The sequence below is a fragment of the Rhopalosiphum maidis genome, chromosome 2, assembly GCF_003676215.2.
Source record: "Rhopalosiphum maidis isolate BTI-1 chromosome 2, ASM367621v3, whole genome shotgun sequence".
NCBI lineage: Eukaryota > Metazoa > Arthropoda > Insecta > Hemiptera > Aphididae > Rhopalosiphum > Rhopalosiphum maidis.
Window position 1 is genome coordinate 73,711,879 of NC_040878.1, and position 23,021 is coordinate 73,734,899.

Sequence of the window (23,021 nt, forward strand, 5' to 3'; positions counted from 1 at the left end):
AAACATCCTGAATTTTATCAATAATATGCATTCATTGGTTTGGAAAATTATATGAAAAAAATTTTATAATTAATATAATACAGAAGGAAAATTAAATGAATATTCAATTATTATATTATAATCAGAAATTACCTTCAGTTTATAAAATTTTAAAAATTAAAAGTAATTTATTTACTATTTAGGTTTAATATAATAAAAGCTTACAAATTTTGAAAAATTATATCTGTGATAAGAATGGTTCAATACATTATAGTTGAATATGTAAAGTCGCACATTTATATTTTACCTAAGTTTATGTTTGATAGAACATATTTAATTAATTTGAAGAAATGTGAGCGGGTGAACAGTTTAAAATGTCAACTAGACATATAAATTATTTTACGAGGTTATTTATAATATTATTTTATACAAATTATTATCAAGTGTAAGAATTATTGTTTTATTTAATAGGTTCTCATATACTATAAAACATAAGCTTTTAAGGTATAATGATGCAATACGTTATGTGTTGTTGTATATCTAATGTTTTACTGCTGTAGTTTTTTTTACGAATTCTTTTAAACCATAAAAGTTTTTTATTAATTAATTCTATGACATGAACCCAATGAATTTTGCTGATTTATTTAATTTATACTAAATTACCTATCTTGTAAAAAAACCGTATTTCAAACGACTTGAAAAAAATACCATTTTCCATAGTATATATGTGTTAGGTAAATTAAAGTTCTTACTCGTAAATTTTCTGGGTGCAATTACACAGAAAAATGAAAACCATTTACAACGTGCGATGAATTTTCGTTAAGTTTCTGTGTTGTGTAAAAAATAAAAATAAAAATTTCGGAAGGAAATATTTCGTATAATGTATTAATGTTTTATAAAAATCTAGACGAAATGCCAAATAGAAATAATTATTTAACCTAGGTCCGTCACACCGTAGACCAGAGTCAAAGCTCGAAGTTAATGACCCGTGTAATTTATACGCTTGTGTATGGAATTGAATGCTTTGGATCGCATCAGTAAGTTTCCATCTCGCATATATGCGCCAGAGAAACGCACAAGATGCTCAACCACGTGATCGCTACACATATTAAACACACTTGACCAGTACAACGTTTATACGATTTAATTTACAATTTAACTTAGTGTTGGATCTTCAACAACGCGGCAAATAAACGAGTAGAAATGTTTTATTATAACAGTTACTTTTGACTGAAATTTTATTTTATTTCTCTACTCTTTTCTAGTATTGAAATTTGTATGTATTATTGTATAATTATAATTACCGTCAATAATAAATTATCTAACTGTTCACAGTTTTTAGGAACAGATTAAATAAATCAACCATACGCCATAATACCGACAAGTCATAATTCATATTATTTGTTGCTGCATTTTAATTAATAAATTCTCTAATAAAGGATTTAAAATAAACGAAATCGTTATTAATCTTTGATATTAAAATATGATGATTAATAATTGTATATAAATTCCCTTAGTTCAACGTAAGAGTTCGTTCACGAGTGGCTTAGTTTTGAAATAGATTAATATTAATTATAACTTTAAAATTAAGTTCATTGTATTAATATACATTTTATGTGCTCGTAGGTTTTGAGAAGTTTGTTGATATAATGATGGCTATGGTTGGTGACTGGTGTCAAGGAAACGCATTAGGTCGCCCATTGTTCAAAGTTGGTGAACCGAAAAGACTGCTCATTGGATAGGCACAACCACCACAAGCTAAGGGATCTTGACCCTCTAAATATATTTATTTTTAATATATAAATATAATTATAAAATTATGTTTATCTACTAATACTAATTATTAGTTAAGTGTAAAGAATATTGTTTTGTGGCTGGTAAGACAGAGCAGCCACGATATTGCAATAAAATACCTATAATGGGTGAACTGTGACGTTATTTATTAAGTATTTCAGCGATTTTATATTTTATTTAGGTATCGTAAGCACATTAGTCATACCATTAATTTTCTGAAGTCTGTGTACTGCAATGTTAATAATTCTATATTTTTAGTAATATTTCGTAAAATAAGCGTTATTTTTCATTTTTTAGTTAGGTATATATGGTAAACACCAATAAGTACTTGAAAATTAAACGCTTATCGAGTTGTGTGATTTTTAATTGGCGATTAAGTCTGAAGCAACACTTCGGTGACATAATTACTGAAATCTAAATAAACAATTTTGCATATGTATTAATTTATATTTACACTTCAAAGTACTTATTGATAATAATATTAATGTGTAAATTTTCTGTTAAATTTCTTATAAAAATTAAGTGATTTTCATTTATATATTTTTATTATCAGTGTTGAAATTTAGATGTATTAAAATAACTTACGCATCATTTAGGCTGTAGACATGAAACTATTTGAAATATCTATAAGTCCAAAAATTAAAATTAAAATTCAACAATATTTTTGTAATTTATTATAAAAATAGCAATCATGTTAAAAATTGTGTTGACGTAAATGCACATTATAACCAATATCAGCTCGAAACGAATGTTGATATAAACTTTAATTTGTTCGTATATTTTAAATCTACCTACTTATCAATAATAAGGATAAATACAAGTACATACCTATACTTGTTACTTATACTTTATACTTGTTTGAGAATTAAAAAAGTGAAATTATTATTTATTTATTTTTTTAAAACACATTATAGGAACAAATTAAAGCTATAGTTATAAAGAAGAAAAAAATAGTTATAATCTGAAATTTAATATACAAGTATGTTATTAAATAACATGGCTATTATAAATGATAAAATTGAATTGCAGAGTTTTAAAATTTTAAAATTTATAAGACTATATAAAGGTACTGATAATCTATAATAATATATTATACGTTGATATCATCTATAATTTCTAAGTATTAAATTATTAGATTTGTTAAAGTCAACAAAATATTTTAAATTGGGCCATTTAATATGATTTATTGATTTTTTATTAACGATACACTGTACGAGTCAAGTATATTTTTTCGTAGAGGTTTACCATAATCTCATATTATACGTGTACCTATAATAATTAATGTAGATATTTAAGTATAATATGATACGGTACAAATCTTAATCGATATTGATCCGTAATTTATCAAAATTGGTGTTATTTAATATACAAGTTAATCAGTAAACATCTGGAAAGAATGTGGGGTTCGGCTAATGGGGGCCAAAAAAAAAAAAAAAAATACTTATAATAATAAATAAATATTTTCAAACAATAAAATATTTATCTGATAATCATTTGATTCAGTTTTGGGGAAAAACACTTATAGATTTTTAATATTTACACTTTTTATAAAATATACAAGCATGTTTTAGTTAAAAATGATTTCGATTATCTTTAACCATTAATAATTTATTTAAAAATGTAAATATTAAAAATCATTCCAGCCAACGCACAGGAATGGTGGCCTCTTAAAAATAATATTATTAATATAAACATAAGTAAAATTAATAATTATAGATTTTTTTAATTTAATTTAAGAAGCAATGTATGGATTAAAAATTAAAATACAACATTTTGCGTATAAAATAGTGATTTTAATTTTAAAATTATATTGTTAAAATTTAACAAGGTGTGCTTATCTATTACTTTTGTTATGTCTGGGCGATTAGCACTATATATGTGTATATAGTGGAACGACAATTATTATCTGTACTAATTGAAATCGAGAGCAGACTGTTAGACGAAAGGATTTGGATAATCAAACAATGATTAAAAAAATACAGTGAACATTAATTTAATTATTTTATATAATTGAAAAAACTAATGTAGTGTATCACGTAGGCTTTTATTGATATTTTAATTTTAAACTAAATTATAGCTATGTAAAATATTAAAACTTTAAAAATCATAACTCACTTTAAAATAAAAATATCAATAAAAGCCTAAGTGATCTCCTAGATGTTATTCTTACCTTTATGTATGGCTATAAGTCAATTGACACTAATATTAAAGCTAACAGCACAAAATGGATTCTGCTGACTGAAAATTTGCTATATTGTACGTTAGTAACGTGGAAATAAATAATACGTCATGTGAGTACGACTTTTACTTAAATAAACAATAAATTTCGAAAATTAATAGTCACAATATTATTTTAAAAGATATTATCTATGTATATTATGAATCTATTTTTACTGTTTTATGGTATTTATGAAAAATCTTACGGGTACGACGTTCTCTTAATTGGGAAATAAACCATTTGTTAAGAATTTTGTGTGAGATTTTTATTCATTTTTATCCATATTGAATTTTTTTTTTATAAATTAAAAAAAAAATTAAAACATTTATAGAAAATGATAATATAAACACTTGATTTCATTTTAAAGTTTCGGCAGTTATTTATTTTTGATTCAAAATAAAGAAGTAAGTACATGTTTTAAAAAACTGGTTTAACATAAAAATGTTCGTTTTCTTTAATTTTTTTTGTTACTTTTTTTGATTTTTAAGTAAGTTACTAATAATTTTTTACTAAAAACCGCTTCAAAAGGTGATAACAATCAGAAAAAAAATAAAGACCATATTTATAATAAAAAAAGGAAAATAAGTTAAATATAATTAAAACTATTTAGGTAATAAGTACTAAATTAAATTTGGGTGAATACAGAACATTTGAAATATAATGACTAAGTATAATTATATTTTGAAAAAGTTTTCTGAATAAAATCAGTAAGGTATTGATATTTTTTTTCAAATTTATGTAATGTATTTTTAACATGGGTCTTGGTATCAGATTTATTATTTTTCTTTCTTAGGAACAGATATTTTTTGTAAATGAAAAAATATTTTTTATCATAGATATTATATTATATTATAATATATAGTGTTGGCTCTGTATAGAATTGGCGCTTAATTATTAAGTTGAATTTGTTGTAAAACGTAGTACAGTGAATGGTGGCAAAAATTACAATTGGATTAAAATTGGTTTAATTTTTCAACATTGAAACATTCCCACAATTTTTTTTGTTAAATATCTAAAATTTCCATTATTATTGCAGCTTTAATAACAATGATTCGACATATTTTTTTATAGTTTAACATAGTCGGTTTTTATAGGTTGAATGTTAAATACAAAAAATACTGTGAATTAACACATTACTTAAAAACAAATTTATAATACGATAGAAACAATTATAACAAAATACGTCTACATAGTTAATATTTAAAATATAATAGCAGGGAATTATGTGTCGGTTGACAATTATTATATATAATAATTATATGGACAATTCGATTGTTAACTAAAAAGTGTCGCATAAACGAACACTTGTGCTGGGAAACCAAGACTAAACTCTTACTCCCCGTCCTTAGTTAAAAACAAATTTGATAAGTCGGAAAGTTTTAATCGTCTTTAGTAATTAACCTTATTCCCGCGGTATTATTAAGCCTATTATAGCTCGTCGACCGCCATCCATGTATTCACAATAAATTAATATAATGATTAATGCATCTGTGTTTGGGTTTGATAACCTGCCTGAATGTCGGTGCAGGTATATCAGTATTATACTTGAGCTGATAATTTCACATGATTTATTGTTTGAGTATGATTCTCAGGCACGTGTAGCTCAAATTTAGCTCGACTTTCAATTTGCTATGAAAAAACAGTACCACCACCAGTAGACCGGTTCTCGGCAGATACATTACTGTTATCTCTTCGGTGGTTTTGGCTCAGTCTCAGTCAGATTGCAGTGCGGTGACATCAACCCGACCAAGTCAAACTTGGTCCACGCTTTTCCACATACCCACATTAAAGCCATATTGTTGGGTTTCACATGCATATTGATTAAACAGGTACTGGCGATGACTAATACGACAACAGCAGCGGCAACGGTCGTTGAAATGATCAAAGCCGGAGTGTTTGGACCAGACGGTCAGTTCGTGTCGTTCGCGTTGGATGGCCAGCACAACGGGCAGAATCAGTTCGCGTCGTCCATACTGTATGGGACGGTTACGGTAGGCGATCGCGACTGTCACCAGAAAAGCCATCGACTCGTGTTCAAGTTCAAGCACACTGTGCCTGAGGTGAAAGAGTTTCTCAAAAACGACCAGCAGTTTCACAACGAAATCCTGTTCTACGAACAGATCATACCATTCTTATTGGATTGCTGCTTGCAGAAGGACGGCGGTGAGGACGCGACTCCGATGCTCTGTCATTACTATTACGGGCGCAACGATTACGGTGACTTGACGAACCGGGACATTATTGTCTTGGAAAACGAAACCATACGTGGATATCGGACCGCAGTGACCGACCATCGGTTGTGTTTGGATTTCGATCACCTAGTCGTTGCGATCAGAGTTCTAGCAAAGTGAGTAGGAAACGTATTCCCGTGCTATATTGTGGGTGAGCTATTTAACAGGTATTTTTTCAGATAGTTTCAGGGATGTAGTTTGATGTTACTTAAACTTTTATATTCTAGACTAGTTGTTAACCACAAAGTATTTTTGGATTATTAATTACATAACTTAATACATAGCAATTATTCCTAGCTTTAGAGCTTTAAAAATAAAATGTTTAATTAGAGTATCAAATTTAAAGCATAGACTTTCATTGATTTGGCTAATAATATAAACATTTTATTTTTTTTTAATTTGTGGTATCCCTGATATTTTGTATTTTGATAAGAAGCAGACATTGTAGTAGGACAATAAATTTATGATCATGTTTTATAATAATTGTGTAATTGTTCTGTAAACTATACAATGTACATAGATACGCCTCATCGGTGTCATAGTACCGGTTTTTACCAACAATAATAACATAGGCTTGATTCGTATTGTGGTGGTCACAGGTTCCACAGTTTGTCGTACAAAGCCAAGCACGTAAATCGTGACAAGTTCACGGATCTGGTGGCCAAAGTGAAGGATACTCAGTGGAATGACGACGGGCAGTGGCTTGTAATAGACAAAGGACTTGGAGGGTTACTTTCTGTGGCTGTTGACAAGATAATAGAGCAGTCGCGGAGACGATGGACGTGCGCGCCAGTTTCAGACGGAACTGTTGGCCGACGCGTCAGACACGTTGAGACGTGTGATGGAACCTGTCGAACCGCTGTCCGTCCTGTGTCACGGCGATTTCAACCGTAACAACCTGATGTTTAAGTACGACGACGATGGCCGGCCGGTGGACGCGCTGGCGTACGACATGGCCACCGTACGGTATGGATCGCCGGCGATCGACTTGTCCTTTTTCTTGTACATGAACACGGACCGTCAGACTCGGGACGATCACTGGGACGCACTGTTGGACGCGTATTGCGAGACGTTGGCCGCTGTCGCCGGTGACGTCCCTGTTCCGGACCGCGGCCGACTGGATGTCGAAATGCGCGAGCACGCGTTCTATGGGTTGGCGCACGCGTCGTTTTTCCTGCGGATCATGTTGGAAGAACAGAAACCGATCGCACCACTGGAATTCATCAATATGACCTTCGATCAGGTAAAGGATCTCTTGTTGTCGTTTGGTGGTGAACGGGCTACCGATTGGGTGGCCGACATCGTCCAACACTATTTGGACACGTTGTTCGCCGAAACGTGAACATGTTAATTATACGCATACGCGTTTCCAGTTTTCCATGATTATTATACCCTCGTTCAATCCTTATTCTATGATAATATTATGACAATTTTCTATCGCGATAATCGTCTTGCAGCAAATTATGTAGTTTTCATAATATTAAAATAAATACAAATTTTGTTTTTATTTTATGTGATATTATATCCTTCTGTACTTATACTTGTATGTGAATATTGTAATTGACTTCATGATTTTATACCATTATATAATTTTATTTTTAATCACTTATAAAGACAACGAGTATGCTTATTTCCATTGAAAGCATTTAGATGGAACCCGACCATACTTAATGATAAAGTATTATTTTATCATCTCTTGCTCTGAAAAATGTAATGGTTTTTTAAATTTTTAGCTTTATATAATATGTTTATTATCGGTTGATTTATATGTCTTAATTAAAACGTTCATTAAATATATACAAACAATTATTTACGATATAAATCGATTAGAAATAGTAATTAATTATTTATATGATAATATATAAATTATATATAATATAATTTGGATAACGTTGTTTGGCTTATCAATTCTATAATATACTGTAATTATTTATGTAATAAAAATACATTAATTATTAAATACTTTTTACTCATACCAGTTTGCAGTTTCCACGCACCTAAATTTCCTAAATTTTGTCAAAATTTATATTGTTCTTAATTTCTTATCAAGATAATATCACACATATCTTGCCACGGATCGTTTTGCATATGTAGTGATGTTTGATTTTTTTATTTTATCCACTATTTATTATCTATAGATCTTAGGTTTCCTAAATTTAGGTTGATGATAATATTTATGTCAACTGCAGTTAACAAGTTGTGCCCCGACGAAATTTCTCGTTTACGAATTGTGTCCTTATGGTAAAAATGGGGTTACATAAATTATGTACCAACTGTTGTATACATTTTTACACAACTTGGTATGCTGATAAATTCAAATCGATATTTTGTACATGAAGTACTGGACAATTTACTCGTATTATCAAAGACAATACGTGAAAAACGTTTATTTCTTAATCAACAATCAATTGAATATGAGAATAAACAAATTTCATGATTTGAATTTATAAAAACGGTATTGTTTAAGTTTTTGCTTAATATATAATATTGTTAAAATTATTTATGTAGTTATTTTTAATTTTAATTCATATTAGTTAAAGTAGTTTGACCAAAATTGTGTGTAATCCGAAAAAAACTGAGGAACATAATTCATGTAACCTGAAAAAACCTAGCGATGTAACCTGAAATACATTTCAGTATTTGGGACACAAATCGTTTGCAACCATGTCAACTAAAATAAGTCCAAGGTCGAGATGAATGGGAATTCAAATATTATGAGCAAGAGTAAACAGTTTAGAAACGACTGTGCATAATACAATATTATGCAATTATGTTAAACTCTTAGTTTCTATACGTAGTTTTGATTTAAATTAAATTAATCCTTTGATGTCACAGCTTTAACTTCTATAGTCATTACTCACTTCTAAAATAAGTGATCTCTATTTTGATATTAGAACTAAAAGCCTATGAAAGTGGCACTAATAATTGTAGAATTCAAATATAACTTAACTTATTATTGAGTATTTGATTCTATGTATATGATTGAATTTTGAGATAAATTAATGGACACACAAAAAAAAATTTTGATCGAATAACTATGAACCTTCTATTTTTAACGATATTTTACAATTATTTATATTTATAAAAATATAAAATTATAAAACGCATTTTTGAAATATTTTAATAACTGTAAGCGAAACTTATGATTTAAGAAACTAAAAAAGTTATATAACTTATATAAATAGTTAAAAAAAGACAAGATATTTTAAAAATTATTTGATATCTTTAAATTTTTTATTGGTCTCCCCTCTAAAAAAAGTACTAATTGGATAAAATTTTCTGTGGAGAAGCTACATTCAAAGAAAAAATTGATTATTTAAATTTATTTTGAAACACAAAACGATAGAGTCCAAAATAATTATTTATCTAAAATACATTTAATCGCTCTACCCAAAATCAAAAATGTATTAATGTAATAATTACATTGTGTAATTTAAAATTGTATGTCTCATGATTTATAGTATGGGTAATGTATTAAACTTAAATTGTCTATCCACCTGGCTTCTGATTTATAATTTATATTTTTCAATACTATTTAAATGAAAAAAGTTATAAAAAAAACTGTATATATCGTTATTTATTTTACTCATTGAACGTTGAATTTTATACAAATTTAAAGTTAGTCAAATGTGACTAAACGTTTACACTGATGTGTTACTAGGATAACTGTCTGCTATCGATTATGATCACTGATTGTGATTTGTTATATACATTTAAACAATACAGTGTACTCTCAATTATCCGCGGAATAGTGTGGCAGGGCATCCACGGATGAGCCAATTCTGTGGATAATCCGAAAAATTAAAATTATGAATTAAACGTAATAACAATTACCAACAAGTATTAATATATATTAAATAATCGTATTTTATTTTACGTCATTATCGATTAATTGGCTATCACATCCCAATTAAACCAATAATTATGTATAATGTAAAGATATATATATTTTTTGTATAAATAAATATATATATATATAAGTAGGTGATTCCGCGAAAGACAACGGATAATCGAGAGTACACTGTATTAATATGCTGTGTAAATATATAATTATACTGTTAAACGTATATGTTTATAGAATATTTATAAGTTTTATAATATACTAAGGTAATTCACCAAGCACCTATTTCTGACTAATTTAGCAATTAATAATACATTCATTTAAATTCTTTTTTTGGTATCTTTATTATTTTTATTATATACCATATTTTCAATTACTTATTTTTTATACCATTTGAGTGTCCCACAGCGATACAAGTTTTCTTTTATTTATTAAACGTTAATTTTCAAGTAGATGATTTAAGAATGTATATATCTATGTACTTATAATCAGGGAATTTGTTCCTGTTGTGTTTAAATTATGAAAATTAAGAATTTTAGAAGGTTAGAAAGTTTTATGACAAATTCAAATATATTTAAGAATTTTTATTAGGTACCTAACCTATATGATGTAAAACGATTGATATTTTTGACACAAAAATAATTAATAGTTGTGTAATGCATTATTGACATATGAATACACGTATGGGAGCGCTCCACTATTTCTTTATACACAGTCTAATATTATACACATTAATAATTACGTACTATTTTTGCATACATTTATACGACCCGTATAGAGTATTTAGATAGTTGCCTATACTAAGCTCCTTAAAAACGGTCGGTATTGAATCCCCGAACAACTCATGCATTTAAAAGAAAAACAATGTATTTCTATATAAGCATACAGTTATTGTTTACTTACATTTTCAATAAAATAAAAAATCTATAATATAATTCAAAAATTGCATATCGTATTTACACTGATGATTTTAATAATTTCAAAACGATATTAATAATAATAAAAAAAAAATTAATAATTATTATTATACATAGTTTTATGTGTAGTAGGTAACTCAGATTTAGTTTACTATATTTTTTGGCTTACCTTTATTCTGCCTAGGAATATTAAATTAAAAATCTATGCCATCTTTTAAAAACAGTATTTATTTTCATCAATTTAACTGATATAAAAATAGTGAAATACTTGTAATGATTTAAAATTATATAAAAAAAAAATTATTTCAAAAAACCTATCTTTTTTAAAAAAAAATAGTGTTTATCTTTCTAAATAATCATTTATCATACAATAAACTCTTTAATGCATGTTTCGAATTTGTTCGGTTTGAATATCAGCTCAGTGTATCACACTAAATTATGGACCCTGGCCACTTTTTTATAGACAAACTGAAATGTTATACCTTATACATAGTTTTAAACTTTTATAAATAATACGATTATTGCGATCTATATTAATTTATTTTTTACAAATTAAATGTTAAAAAAATGTATAAACAGATTGCATTATAACAATTAATGTGGGATATGTTAAAATCGTAAAATAAACAAAACAAATTTAATCTAACAATCTAAAAAAATATGTACGTAGATGTATTATATGTGGTTAAAAAGTAGCATATTAGTAGATAAACATTTATAATTACCAGGCCAATTATGTATGAATATAATTGAATAATTCAACGGATAACTAAAAAATTTATGCAAATAAATGCATTCGTTATGAAACTAAGAGATAGCCCCACCCCCTTTCTTTACCTATCTGCCAACAGACTTACAGAACTTGAATTTACCATAGAACATAGAATAATTACGTTTTATGTAAATATTTTGTAAAATATTATGGTATGTGGATAAATATTTAATCGAATGATAATTTATTTCTATAACAAGTTAGTAATGCCAAATGTATTGAAAAGTGTGGCATTTTGCAAAATGTTCTAACATACGAGTAATATAGAATTTGTGAATTTCATCCACTCGTGTATGTCACGTTAGCTTAATTATTATAGTATTGTTTAATATAATTTATATTATATAGTACATAAATTTAAAAATAAAACATATTACACAGTAAATGACAGTTGATAATCTTTTATCCTAATATTGGTAAGCAATACTTGTGTCCAGATTACAAAGTCTATTAATTAATTAACAATTGTTATTTTTATTTAATTATCTAATATCTAGAAATACGATCATAAATTATATCATAACACACTGAGTATACATAACGTTATCGACATCGTTATAAAATCGTTGTATGTTAAAATATTCGTAAAATCTTGGGTTCATTTTCTTTAAATTGTACTATTAATACAATTCAATATGGATGAACTTGAAATAGAAAACAAATTTTACAATATCATGTGATAAAATTAATAAAAGTGTATTTAGCGATGATAATTTATTTTTAACTATAAGACGAAGTGTAAAATGAAAAAAATGCACCTGTCAATTGGTTGGGAAATTATGCAATTCGAAATGTAATAGTTTATATAAATAAAAAAAAAATTAACATAATGTACTAATATTGTTTGAAATTAACGCAAATCTTTGGTAATTAACGTTATAAACCTACCAAAATATTCATTATTATACATATATATATATATTAATGTATATTGATGGTTAATAACGTTAATATAAATTTAATGTCTTTTAATATAACGTAAATATTAAATGCTTAATTATATTTACTTAGTGAAAAGATAATTTACTTTAGAATATGTTGTCATGTATTTTAGTTACATAGTACTCATTATTACTGTACCTTATCAAAGATTGTGTTGTTAATTTAATAATTCATTGACTTAGAATATAGTCATAGTATAAACGATGATAGGTATACCACAATATACAACCATAAAATATTATTTAGTTATTGACAGTTTTTAAAAGTTCACTCATGTTTAACTATTTAGTCAAATTGCAAGAGTTTAGAAAGTACTATTTTATTTTTATCAGGGAAATTTTGATGATAAATGGAAAATTTTGGATTTTAACATTTGACTTTTATGATCATTGCAGATATAATATCAGTAAACTACACAAGCTGATGATTTGACATGGTACATTGGTCGCATGTAACTTTTGTTCCCGCCCAATGTTGGGCTTTAAAAACCAGTTTTAGATGTGAGTAACTTATAAAATAGTTATAGCCAGAGTGATTTCATAATAAAAATATTTATTCGTGAACCACATAATTGTCGACACATTTCAGTGGGGGTACGACTGCAGACTAAACACTTACTCAACAAAACCAAAATCAGTAGGCACATTCCACGTATCCGCATCACCAGTTCTGTTGGATGTTACATGTGTCTATTTTAATAACCCACCGACGAGAGTCGAAAACGATGGCGACGACGGCGAGTGTGTCTGCGGTAGCAAAAATGATCGAAGCTGGAGCGTTCGGACCGGACGGTCGTTTCGTTTCGTTCGCACTCGACGAACAGAACGCCAAAAATGCTCATTTCGCATCGATGATACTGTATGGGACTGTCATGATTGACCGCGATGGCCGCCGCCAAAACCATCAGCTCGTGTTCAAGCTCAAGCATTCATCTCCCGATTTGCGGGCGTTTTTCAAGAACGATCTACAGTTCCACAACGAGAAATTATTCTATGAACGGATCGCACCGTTCCTGTTGATGTGCTGCCCGTCAAATAACGACGACACGCATGCAACAACTCCGCCGATTTGTCGTTACTTTTACGGGCGTAACGATTGTGGTGAATTATGGCACCGGGACGTGGTAGTCTTGGAAACGAGACCGTTTACGGATACCAGTTAGCAGTCACCAATCATCGGTTGTGTTTGGATTTCGATCACCTGGTCGTTGCGATCAGAGTTCTAGCAAAGTAAGTGGGATATATATTCCCGAGCTATATTCGGGGTGAGCTATTTAACAGGTATTTTTCAGATAGTTTCAGGGATGTAGTTTGATGTTACTTAAACTTTTATATTATAGACTAGTTGTTAACCACAAAGTATTTTTGGATTATTAATTACATAACTTAATACATAGCAATTATCCCTAGCTTTAGAGCTTTAAAAATAAAATGTTTAATTAGAGTATCAAATTTAAAGCATAGACTTTCATTGATTTGGCTAATAATATAAACATTTTATTTTTTTTTAATTTGTGGTATCCCTGATATTTTGTTTTTTGATAAGAAGCAGACATTGTAGTAGGACAATAAATTTATGATCATGTTTTATAATAATTGTGTAATTGTTCTGTAAACTATACAATGTACATAGATACGCCTCATCGGTGTCATAGACCGGTTTTTACCAACAATAATAACATAGGCTTGATTCGTATTGTGGTGGTCACAGGTTCCACAGTTTGTCGTACAAAGCCAAGCACGTAAATCGTGACAAGTTCACGGATCTGGTGGCCAAAGTGAAGGATACTCAGTGGAATGACGACGGGCAGTGGCTTGTAATAGACAAAGGACTTGGAGGGTTACTTTCTGTGGCTGTTGACAAGATAATAGAGCGTCGCGGAGACGATGGACGTGCGCGCCAGTTTCAGACGGAACTGTTGGCCGACGCGTCAGACACGTTGAGACGTGTGATGGAACCTGTCGAACCGCTGTCCGTCCTGTGTCACGGCGATTTCAACCGTAACAACCTGATGTTTAAGTACGACGACGATGGCCGGCCGGTGGACGCGCTGGCGTACGACATGGCCACCGTACGGTATGGGTCGCCGGCGATCGACTTGTCCTTTTTCTTGTACATGAACACGGACCGTCAGACTCGGGACGATCACTGGGACGCACTGTTGGACGCGTATTGCGAGACGTTGGCCGCTGTCGCCGGTGACGTCCCTGTTCCGGACCGCGGCCGACTGGATGTCGAAATGCGCGAGCACGCGTTCTATGGGTTGGCGCACGCGTCGTTTTTCCTGCGGATCATGTTGGAAGAACAGAAACCGATCGCACCACTGGAATTCATCAATATGACCTTCGATCAGGTAAAGGATCTCTTGTTGTCGTTTGGTGGTGAACGGGCTACCGATTGGGTGGCCGACATCGTCCAACACTATTTGGACACGTTGTTCGCCGAAACGTGAACATGTTAATTATACGCATACGCGTTTCCAGTTTTCCATGATTATTATACCCTCGTTCAATCCTTATTCTATGATAATATTATGACAATTCTCTATCGCGATAATCGTCTTGCAGCAAATTATGTAGTTTTCATAATATTAAAATAAATACAAATTTTGTTTTTATTTTATGTGATATTATATCCTTCTGTACTTATACTTGTATGTGAATATTGTAATTGACTTCATGATTTTATACCATTATATAATTTTATTTTTAATCACTTATAAAGACAACGAGTATGCTTATTTCCATTGAAAGCATTTAGATGGAACCCGACCATACTTAATGATAAAGTATTATTTTATCATCTCTTGCTCTGAAAAATGTAATGGTTTTTTAAATTTTTAGCTTTATATAATATGTTTATTATCGGTTGATTTATATGTCTTAATTAAAACGTTCATTAAATATATATAAAAAATTATTTACGATATAAATCGATTAGAAATAGTAATTAATTATTTATATGATAATATATAAATTATATATAATATAATTCGGATAACGTTGTTTGGCTTATCAATTCTATAATATACTGTAATTATTTATGTAATAAAAATACATTAATTATTAAATACTTTTTACTCATACCAGTTTGCAGTTTCCACGCACCTAAATTTCCTAAATTTTGTCAAAATTTATATTGTTCTTAATTTCTTATCTAGATAATATCACACATATCTTGCCACGGATCGTTTTGCATATGTAGTGATGTTTGATTTTTTTATTTTATCCACTATTTTATTATCTATAGATCTTATATTAGATTTTCAAGCTTTTAGAATAAGAAAACAAATTATTATTTAAAGTGAAACAATAACTTAATAATAATTAAATTTAAATTAAGAAAATTGAATTATTTTTGATGTTCTGAAAAATGGTAACAGATTGGACATATTATATAAAATTTTCGATACAAAAATAAATAAATAATAAAAACATACATTATCTTTCCCAATACTCGTCACTCAATTCCATTAATAATAACTCATTTTGATTTATTTACATTTTTATAAATATGTTTCCGATGTTACATATTAGTTTTCTGTAAGAATTTAATGAATACCTTAATCCTGCAGATTACGCCGTTTTTTCTTTATGTATGTTTACTGTCTTATCGATTAACTGTTGTTATCATTATACAAAATGATAAAACAGCATACACTGCTACGTTATTGTGGTTTCCTAAATTTAGGTTGATGATAATATTTATGTCAACTGCAGTTAACAAGTTGTGCCCCGACGAAATTTCTCGTTTACGAATTGTGTCCTTATGGTAAAAATAGGGTCACATAAATTATGTACCAACTGTTGTATAAATTTTTACACAACTTGGTATGCTGATAAATTCAAATCGATATTTTGTACATGAAGTACTGGACAATTTACTCGTATTATCAAAGACAATACGTGAAAAACGTTTATTTCTTAATCAACAATCAAATGAATATGAGAATAAACAAATTTCATGATTTGAATTTATAAAAACGGTATCGTTTAAGTTTTTGCTTAATATATAATATTGTTAAAATTATTTATGTAGTTATTTTTAATTTTAATTCATATTAGTTAAAGTAGTTTGACCAAAATTGTGTGTAATCCGAAAAAAACTGAGGAACATAATTCATGTAACCTGAAAAAACCTAACGATGTAACCTGAAATACATTTCAGTATTTGGGACACAAATCGTTTGCAACCATGTCAACTAAAATAAGTCCAAGGTCGAGATGAATGGGAATTCAAATATTATGAGCAAGAGTAAACAGTTTAGAAACGACTGTGCATAATACAATATTATGCAATTATGTTAAACTCTTAGTTTCTATACGTAGTTTTATGGGAATTTTTTCAAATAGTTCCTTCAAAAAGAAGATCCGTTAAACATAGATCATTTTCAGTGTACACAACAACCTAATACTTGACAGTGACCTTTCGCCGTGCCTTTAAATATAAAAAGTTTGATACGTTTATCGCTCCAAATTTAAAATGTAGATTTTCATTAATCCGAGGTAATAGTATAAAAACATATTTCTTTTTAAATTTACGCGATCTTAATTTATAATTTTGTGGTAGGATAAACATATTTGTAACATAGAGAAATATATTTGATCAAATTACAATAGTCGTGTGCATTTTCCCTGTAGACTATTAATAAACATGCTTCACTGAAGTTATATTATATCAATTAATCAGCTTTATCGTTATCAATACAGTGGTTATTATAATATTTTTGTTGTGGTTATAGGTTTCATAGTTTGTCGTACAGAGCCAAAAACGTAGATCGTGACAAGTTTACAGATCTGATGGCAAAGGTGAAGGATACGCAGTGGGACGACGAAGGCCGTTGGTTTATAGGAAGACTCGGAGGATTAATTTCTGTTGCTCTAGACAAACTAACGGTACGTCGCGGCGACGACCGACGTGCGCACCAGTTTCAGACGGAACTGTTGGCCGACGCGTCAGACACGTTGAGACGTGTGATGGAACCTGTCGAACCGCTGTCCGTCCTGTGTCACGGTGATTTCAACCGTAACAACCTGATGTTTAAGTACGACGACGATGGCCGGCCGGTGGACGCGCTGGCGTACGACATGGCCACCGTACGGTATGGGTCGCCGGCGATCGACTTGTCCTTTTTCTTGTACATGATCACGGACCGTCAGACTCGGGACGATCACTGGGACGCACTGTTGGACGCGAATTGCGAGACGTTGGCCGCTGTCACCGGTGACGTCCCTGTTCCGGACCGCGGCCGACTAGATGTCGAAATGCGCGAGCACGCGTTCTATGGATTGGCGCACGCGTCGTTTTTCCTGCGGATCATGTTGGAAGAACAGAAACCGATCGAACCATTGAAGATCATCGGAATGAACGACGATGAAGTGTTGGAGTGCTTGCTATCGTATGGTAGTGAACGAGCTACCGATTGGGTGGCTGATATCGTCTAACACTATTTGGACACGATGTACTCCGAAATGTCACCCTGATGTGCGTATTATTTATTACAACATGCTTACGACTCGTTTTTAAAATATAATTCTGTACTTTTCTAAGCTATATCTACGTCTTTGCCAAATATTTGTCGAATAAAAATGTTGTGAAATTCTTGCATCATAGTGATAATAATGTATGAGTATAATTATGAAATATGAATAATTCGAGTATCGTTTCTGCGCGATGACTAATTTAAAAAAAAAATTTTATTTTTATTATTTCTATATTAGATATGAAATATAACCGTCTATTAGTTCGGTCAGTAAGCGATGAAGTAATATTCCACTTAAATCACATAGTACATAATTAATTATTGGACATAATGTTTTAATTAATCTTGCATATAACTAATTAATAGTAAGTCACCTAAAGTTAATCAGCTGAAGAAAAATGAAATCATATAAATCTGAGTTTGTTTTGTAAATCAAATGCGTCCTTGAATTTTAATTTATTCCAATCAAATGAATTAATTGAATAAAATACAATCATAATACTCACCTAGCTATATATAGCTTATACATATCATTATATCAATGTATAAAAGTGACGTCAATTCGACAGCAGTATATTCGAATTTTTAAATTAGTAAATTTACATTAGTTATGACAACGCACTTTTATATCAAAACTAATAAAATGAAATGTATACTGTTGAACATCTATTTATTTTCATGTACTTATTACAATTTACAAGTTGGAAACATACGAGGGAGTGGCATATTCTTAGCAGGTTATTATTTTTTTTATTCTCGTTATTTACAAAATGTTTGCTCACTAGACTGCTATATAATAAGTGTATAGTAGTAGGTGTTGAGTATGTTTGGACAATGAATATGTTGAACTTTAATTAAATGATAAATAAATATACCTAACATAGGTACCTATAAATGCATATTATGACGAAAACTATTCAGGGCGAAGGCATTCATCCTGATCTCTAAAAATGTTTAATTTTGTATCTATATTGTTACTCGTATTATTTTTCAGTTATAATTACGGTAGATTTTTCATTATGTAAAAAAAAAAAATGGATGTAATACTATTTAATATTACTAGATATCATTAAATTGTAAGTCAATATCAACACATCGACGATAAGATTTGTAGTATAAATGAGTGATTTAAATGAATTAAAAATTATTAAAATTTCATTATGTATTATAGTAAGTTATACTATATGGAATTACAAAAAGTTTCAAGTCTTTATACATTATATTTTTGAATTAACACAATATAATTAAAATTATTATTTTACATTAAAATGTACAACTAAGTAATTATTCGGTCTGTAAATATTTATAAAATATTTTTTGTATAGGTATTCTGAATTTTCAATATTTTCATTTTTTTTTCTATTTTATTTTTTTACTTTTTAGTTGCTATATGAAACCTATGATCACATTATTATACTACCTATTTATTGTTATTCTGATTATGTTGTTACAATTTATATTTAATGGTACAATATTGTGTATCAATCATATTTATAGTTAAGATGTAAGAAAATATAAGATGTTATGATGTGTATTATACTATTATTTAATATGTAATTGAGTATTTTCGTTTTACGTTTATAACTATTTTATGACAGATATTTGTAAGTTTTAGAATTTATGTTCAACGTCATCATCGATAGTTGTTAAGCGTTAGGCATTGATTAAAATTTTATTGCTCGATAAATGTAAAAATTATAGAGAATTTTAGTAGATTAATTAAAGTCATGGACTTTAAGACCCCAATTTTTAAGTGAGTTATGAGTATGAAAATAAAAATATTTGAAAATGCTCATAATTCGTTTAAAAATTAAAATATCGATAAAACCATCGAGAGAACATAGATAATGTTCTTACTTAAAAGTTTGATAATAAGTCAATTCACTTTAATATCAAACTGGTGAAACTGGTGAACGAAAATTTATTGTGTCGTATGTGTATAAGACGGCGACAACACATGCGAGTGCGACGCCCTCTTAATACATTTGAAACTTAACCAAAAAGAATATATATCAATTGTAATGAAATAAATCAATAGTTTATAGTTTTATATTCCTAAACGATAGATATTTTTAAAAAAAAATATTGAGAACAAAATAAATATAAAATAATATTATTCTAAAATATACAAATATCATAATGGAATATTCTCAGTACTTTTCAATACTTCTCAATATAATATATTTATTACGTGATATGATGTGTTGTTTGGATGTGTTGAGAATTGTATAAGTGTCAATTTTGTTTATTTAATTCGATAAGATTAACGTATATACGTATTGTATTAGACTGATTGATAACATAAAACATAAATAATAATTGGTGGATTTGATTTACGAGTGGGATAGTGAGATAATATATTTTATTACACTGAAAATCATTAGTATGATTAATACCACACTTAAAAAGACGTATAACACTATTAAATAGTGTATTAAAAATTAAAAGTTATGGAACAATTTATTAAAACAGAAATAAAGGCCATTGTGGCCGAAGGTGCGTTCGGTAAAAATTGTAACTTAGTGTCGTTCAACGTGTATAATGATATAATTGAAAAAAAAGAGTGGAAGTATAATGCTATATTTGGGGACATTGTCACATCAGACAATATCTATTACTCCGTTTTGATCAAGTTAAAAAATCGAGATCAAATGATACGCGTAAGTTCTGAATGCGATATGCTATTCCATAATGAGTTATACTTTTATGAAAAGATCATCCCATTCTTAATGGAGTGTCGTGGCCCTTTAGTAAATGATGTAAATGCTTTATCATTACCACGGTTTTTTTATGGCCGTAACAAAGGTGGTGAATTAGCGGAAAAGGATTTAATTATTTTCGAAAATGTAAATACCTTAGGCTATCGTTATAGCAAAGACCAGCTGTTCATAGATAAGGATCATTTAATCGTCGCACTTCAGGCTATCGCAAAGTAAGTTGACTTGATTTTAAACAAAATATAAATATGATAATAAAATAAATTAGATAATAGATTATAAAATTTAAGTCTATAATTTGCAATAATATAATTAAAATTATATAAAAAAAAATATATGAATGTACCTATTATGTATAGGTACAATTTATTTTTATAAGTTATAACTATGAAGGTTCTAATTAAAGATGATTTATTTCTGTTCGATAATTTCAAAATATATATTATATTATTTTAATAATATAACAATAGTATGCAAAATTGTTAGGTATCTACCCTACGAACAAACAAACAGTTATTTGATTTTATAGTATCGCACAATTAGTTATTTCTGGTATTTAACACATGGACAACATTGTTATTTTAGTCGTATAATATACTTATTCAATTTTTAAGACGTTAAAATGATTGAGAAGACTATTATGTTTGCTCTCTGCTCTCTTATCGCACACTGTATTACACTATAACAACGTTATAGTTTTAAGTAATAAACACTTTTTATCTACTACTATACGTCACTTAGAATTTTTTCGATTTAGCTGATAACGAATTGTGTATTTTGTTCATACGTCACGGATACTGATAGTAAAATAAATGATAATACGGACATTACCTACATTGTAAATATTAACAACGAGCAGACGCAGCGTAATTCCGTCAGCCGTCACACGGGGCAATCGGGGCAAACAAACGGTTGTTGAATCGAAAAAATATATACCATACAATGGAATAATATCTATTTTATTTTCTCGATCACTTTCGTAATATTCCAGTTATCTATATTATAATACGTCCAAAACGTGCGAAAAGTCAAAACAGGTTCATAGATTTACGTCGTTTCGTCGTATCGTGATCCTATAGTCTATACTGTAACGTATTCTGATCGATTGCCGCGATCTACCGCGGAAAATATTAATATATCAAATATTTTTGATAACCCGAGCTTTTGTCACAGGTTTCACGGGCTTTCTTACATAGCCAAACACAAGAATGCCGACAGATTTCGGGACTTCGTCGCCGACGTTCAGGACACGCAGTCCGACGCCAACGGGCACTGGATAGCCCAGAACGACCTGTTGAAGAGAATAGGAAAACGCGGAGTGGACCGACTGCTGAAGCGGAGTGGGGAACGGTACCGGGACAACGCTCAGTTGCGCCGGCTGAACAGGCTGTTCGACGACGCGGCGGGCACGCTGCGGACCGGGTCGGATGGCCGCGAACCGCTGTCCGTCCTGTGCCACGGCGACTATTGCCGCGCATCCATGATGTTCCAGTACGACGAGAGCGGACTTCCGTTCGACGCGCTCATCATGGACTTCTTCGATGTGCATTACGGGTCGCCCGCGCTGGATCTGTCGCTGTTCCTGTACACGGCCGCTTCGCAGCGAACGCGCCGGACGTGCTTGGACGAACTGTTGGACGCGTACTGTGCCGCGCTCGCCGCCGCCGTCCCGCCCGCCGTCCGCGTCCCGGATCGCGCCGAACTGGACGCCGAGATGGCCACGTGCGCTATCGTTGGATTCGCGAGAGCGTCGTTCATTTTGTGCTACAGGCTGCGGGATAACAGCGATCCGTCGCTGGACTCAGTGGCGACCAGCGACGACCCGGTGGACTACTTTTTGGCGTTGGGCGGCGATGCAGGCACCGACTGTATAGCCGACTTGGTACAACATTTGATCGACATGGCGTATACGCAGCCTTGTAATGCCCTCGGGTAAAAACTATTCAAATCGTTTTTAAAGACCTAAATAATATGTATACGTAAACAGTTTCAAAGAAAGTGCCTATCTATTATTTGAACGCGGTATTTTAAATATATTCCCAAAGTCTTAGAAATGAATTAATGAATTAATGAAATACTGATTTTTAAATTATTCCTTCTAATTATATAATATGTTATTTTTTAATTT

The 23,021-nt window shown here is 30.2% G+C and overlaps 3 protein-coding genes and 1 pseudogene across 3 annotated transcripts; all 4 read left to right on the forward strand.

Annotated features, from left to right (window-relative positions):
- Positions 1 to 3,951: 3,951 nt before the first annotated feature.
- On the forward strand, positions 3,952 to 7,729 carry LOC113553151. The gene is given in 4 exon segments (XM_026956326.1): positions 3,952 to 4,064; positions 5,584 to 6,338; positions 6,822 to 6,989; positions 6,991 to 7,729. Coding segments are annotated over 3 exon segments (1,251 nt in total). The 5' UTR covers positions 3,952 to 4,064; positions 5,584 to 5,829; the 3' UTR covers positions 7,565 to 7,729.
- Positions 7,730 to 13,338: 5,609 nt separating this feature from the next.
- On the forward strand, positions 13,339 to 15,585 carry LOC113551173. Its single transcript, XM_026953257.1, is given in 3 exon segments — positions 13,339 to 13,818; positions 13,821 to 13,923; positions 14,405 to 15,585. Coding segments are annotated over 3 exon segments (1,293 nt in total). The 5' UTR covers positions 13,339 to 13,370; the 3' UTR covers positions 15,147 to 15,585.
- A 1,303-nt stretch (positions 15,586 to 16,888) lies between these two features.
- LOC113551175 lies at positions 16,889 to 18,177 on the forward strand (annotated as a pseudogene).
- Positions 18,178 to 20,577: 2,400 nt separating this feature from the next.
- On the forward strand, positions 20,578 to 23,021 carry LOC113551174. Its single transcript, XM_026953258.1, has 2 exons — positions 20,578 to 21,108; positions 22,067 to 23,021. Exons 1-2 carry the CDS (start codon positions 20,627 to 20,629, stop codon positions 22,827 to 22,829), a joined length of 1,245 nt encoding a protein of 414 aa, XP_026809059.1. The 5' UTR covers positions 20,578 to 20,626; the 3' UTR covers positions 22,830 to 23,021.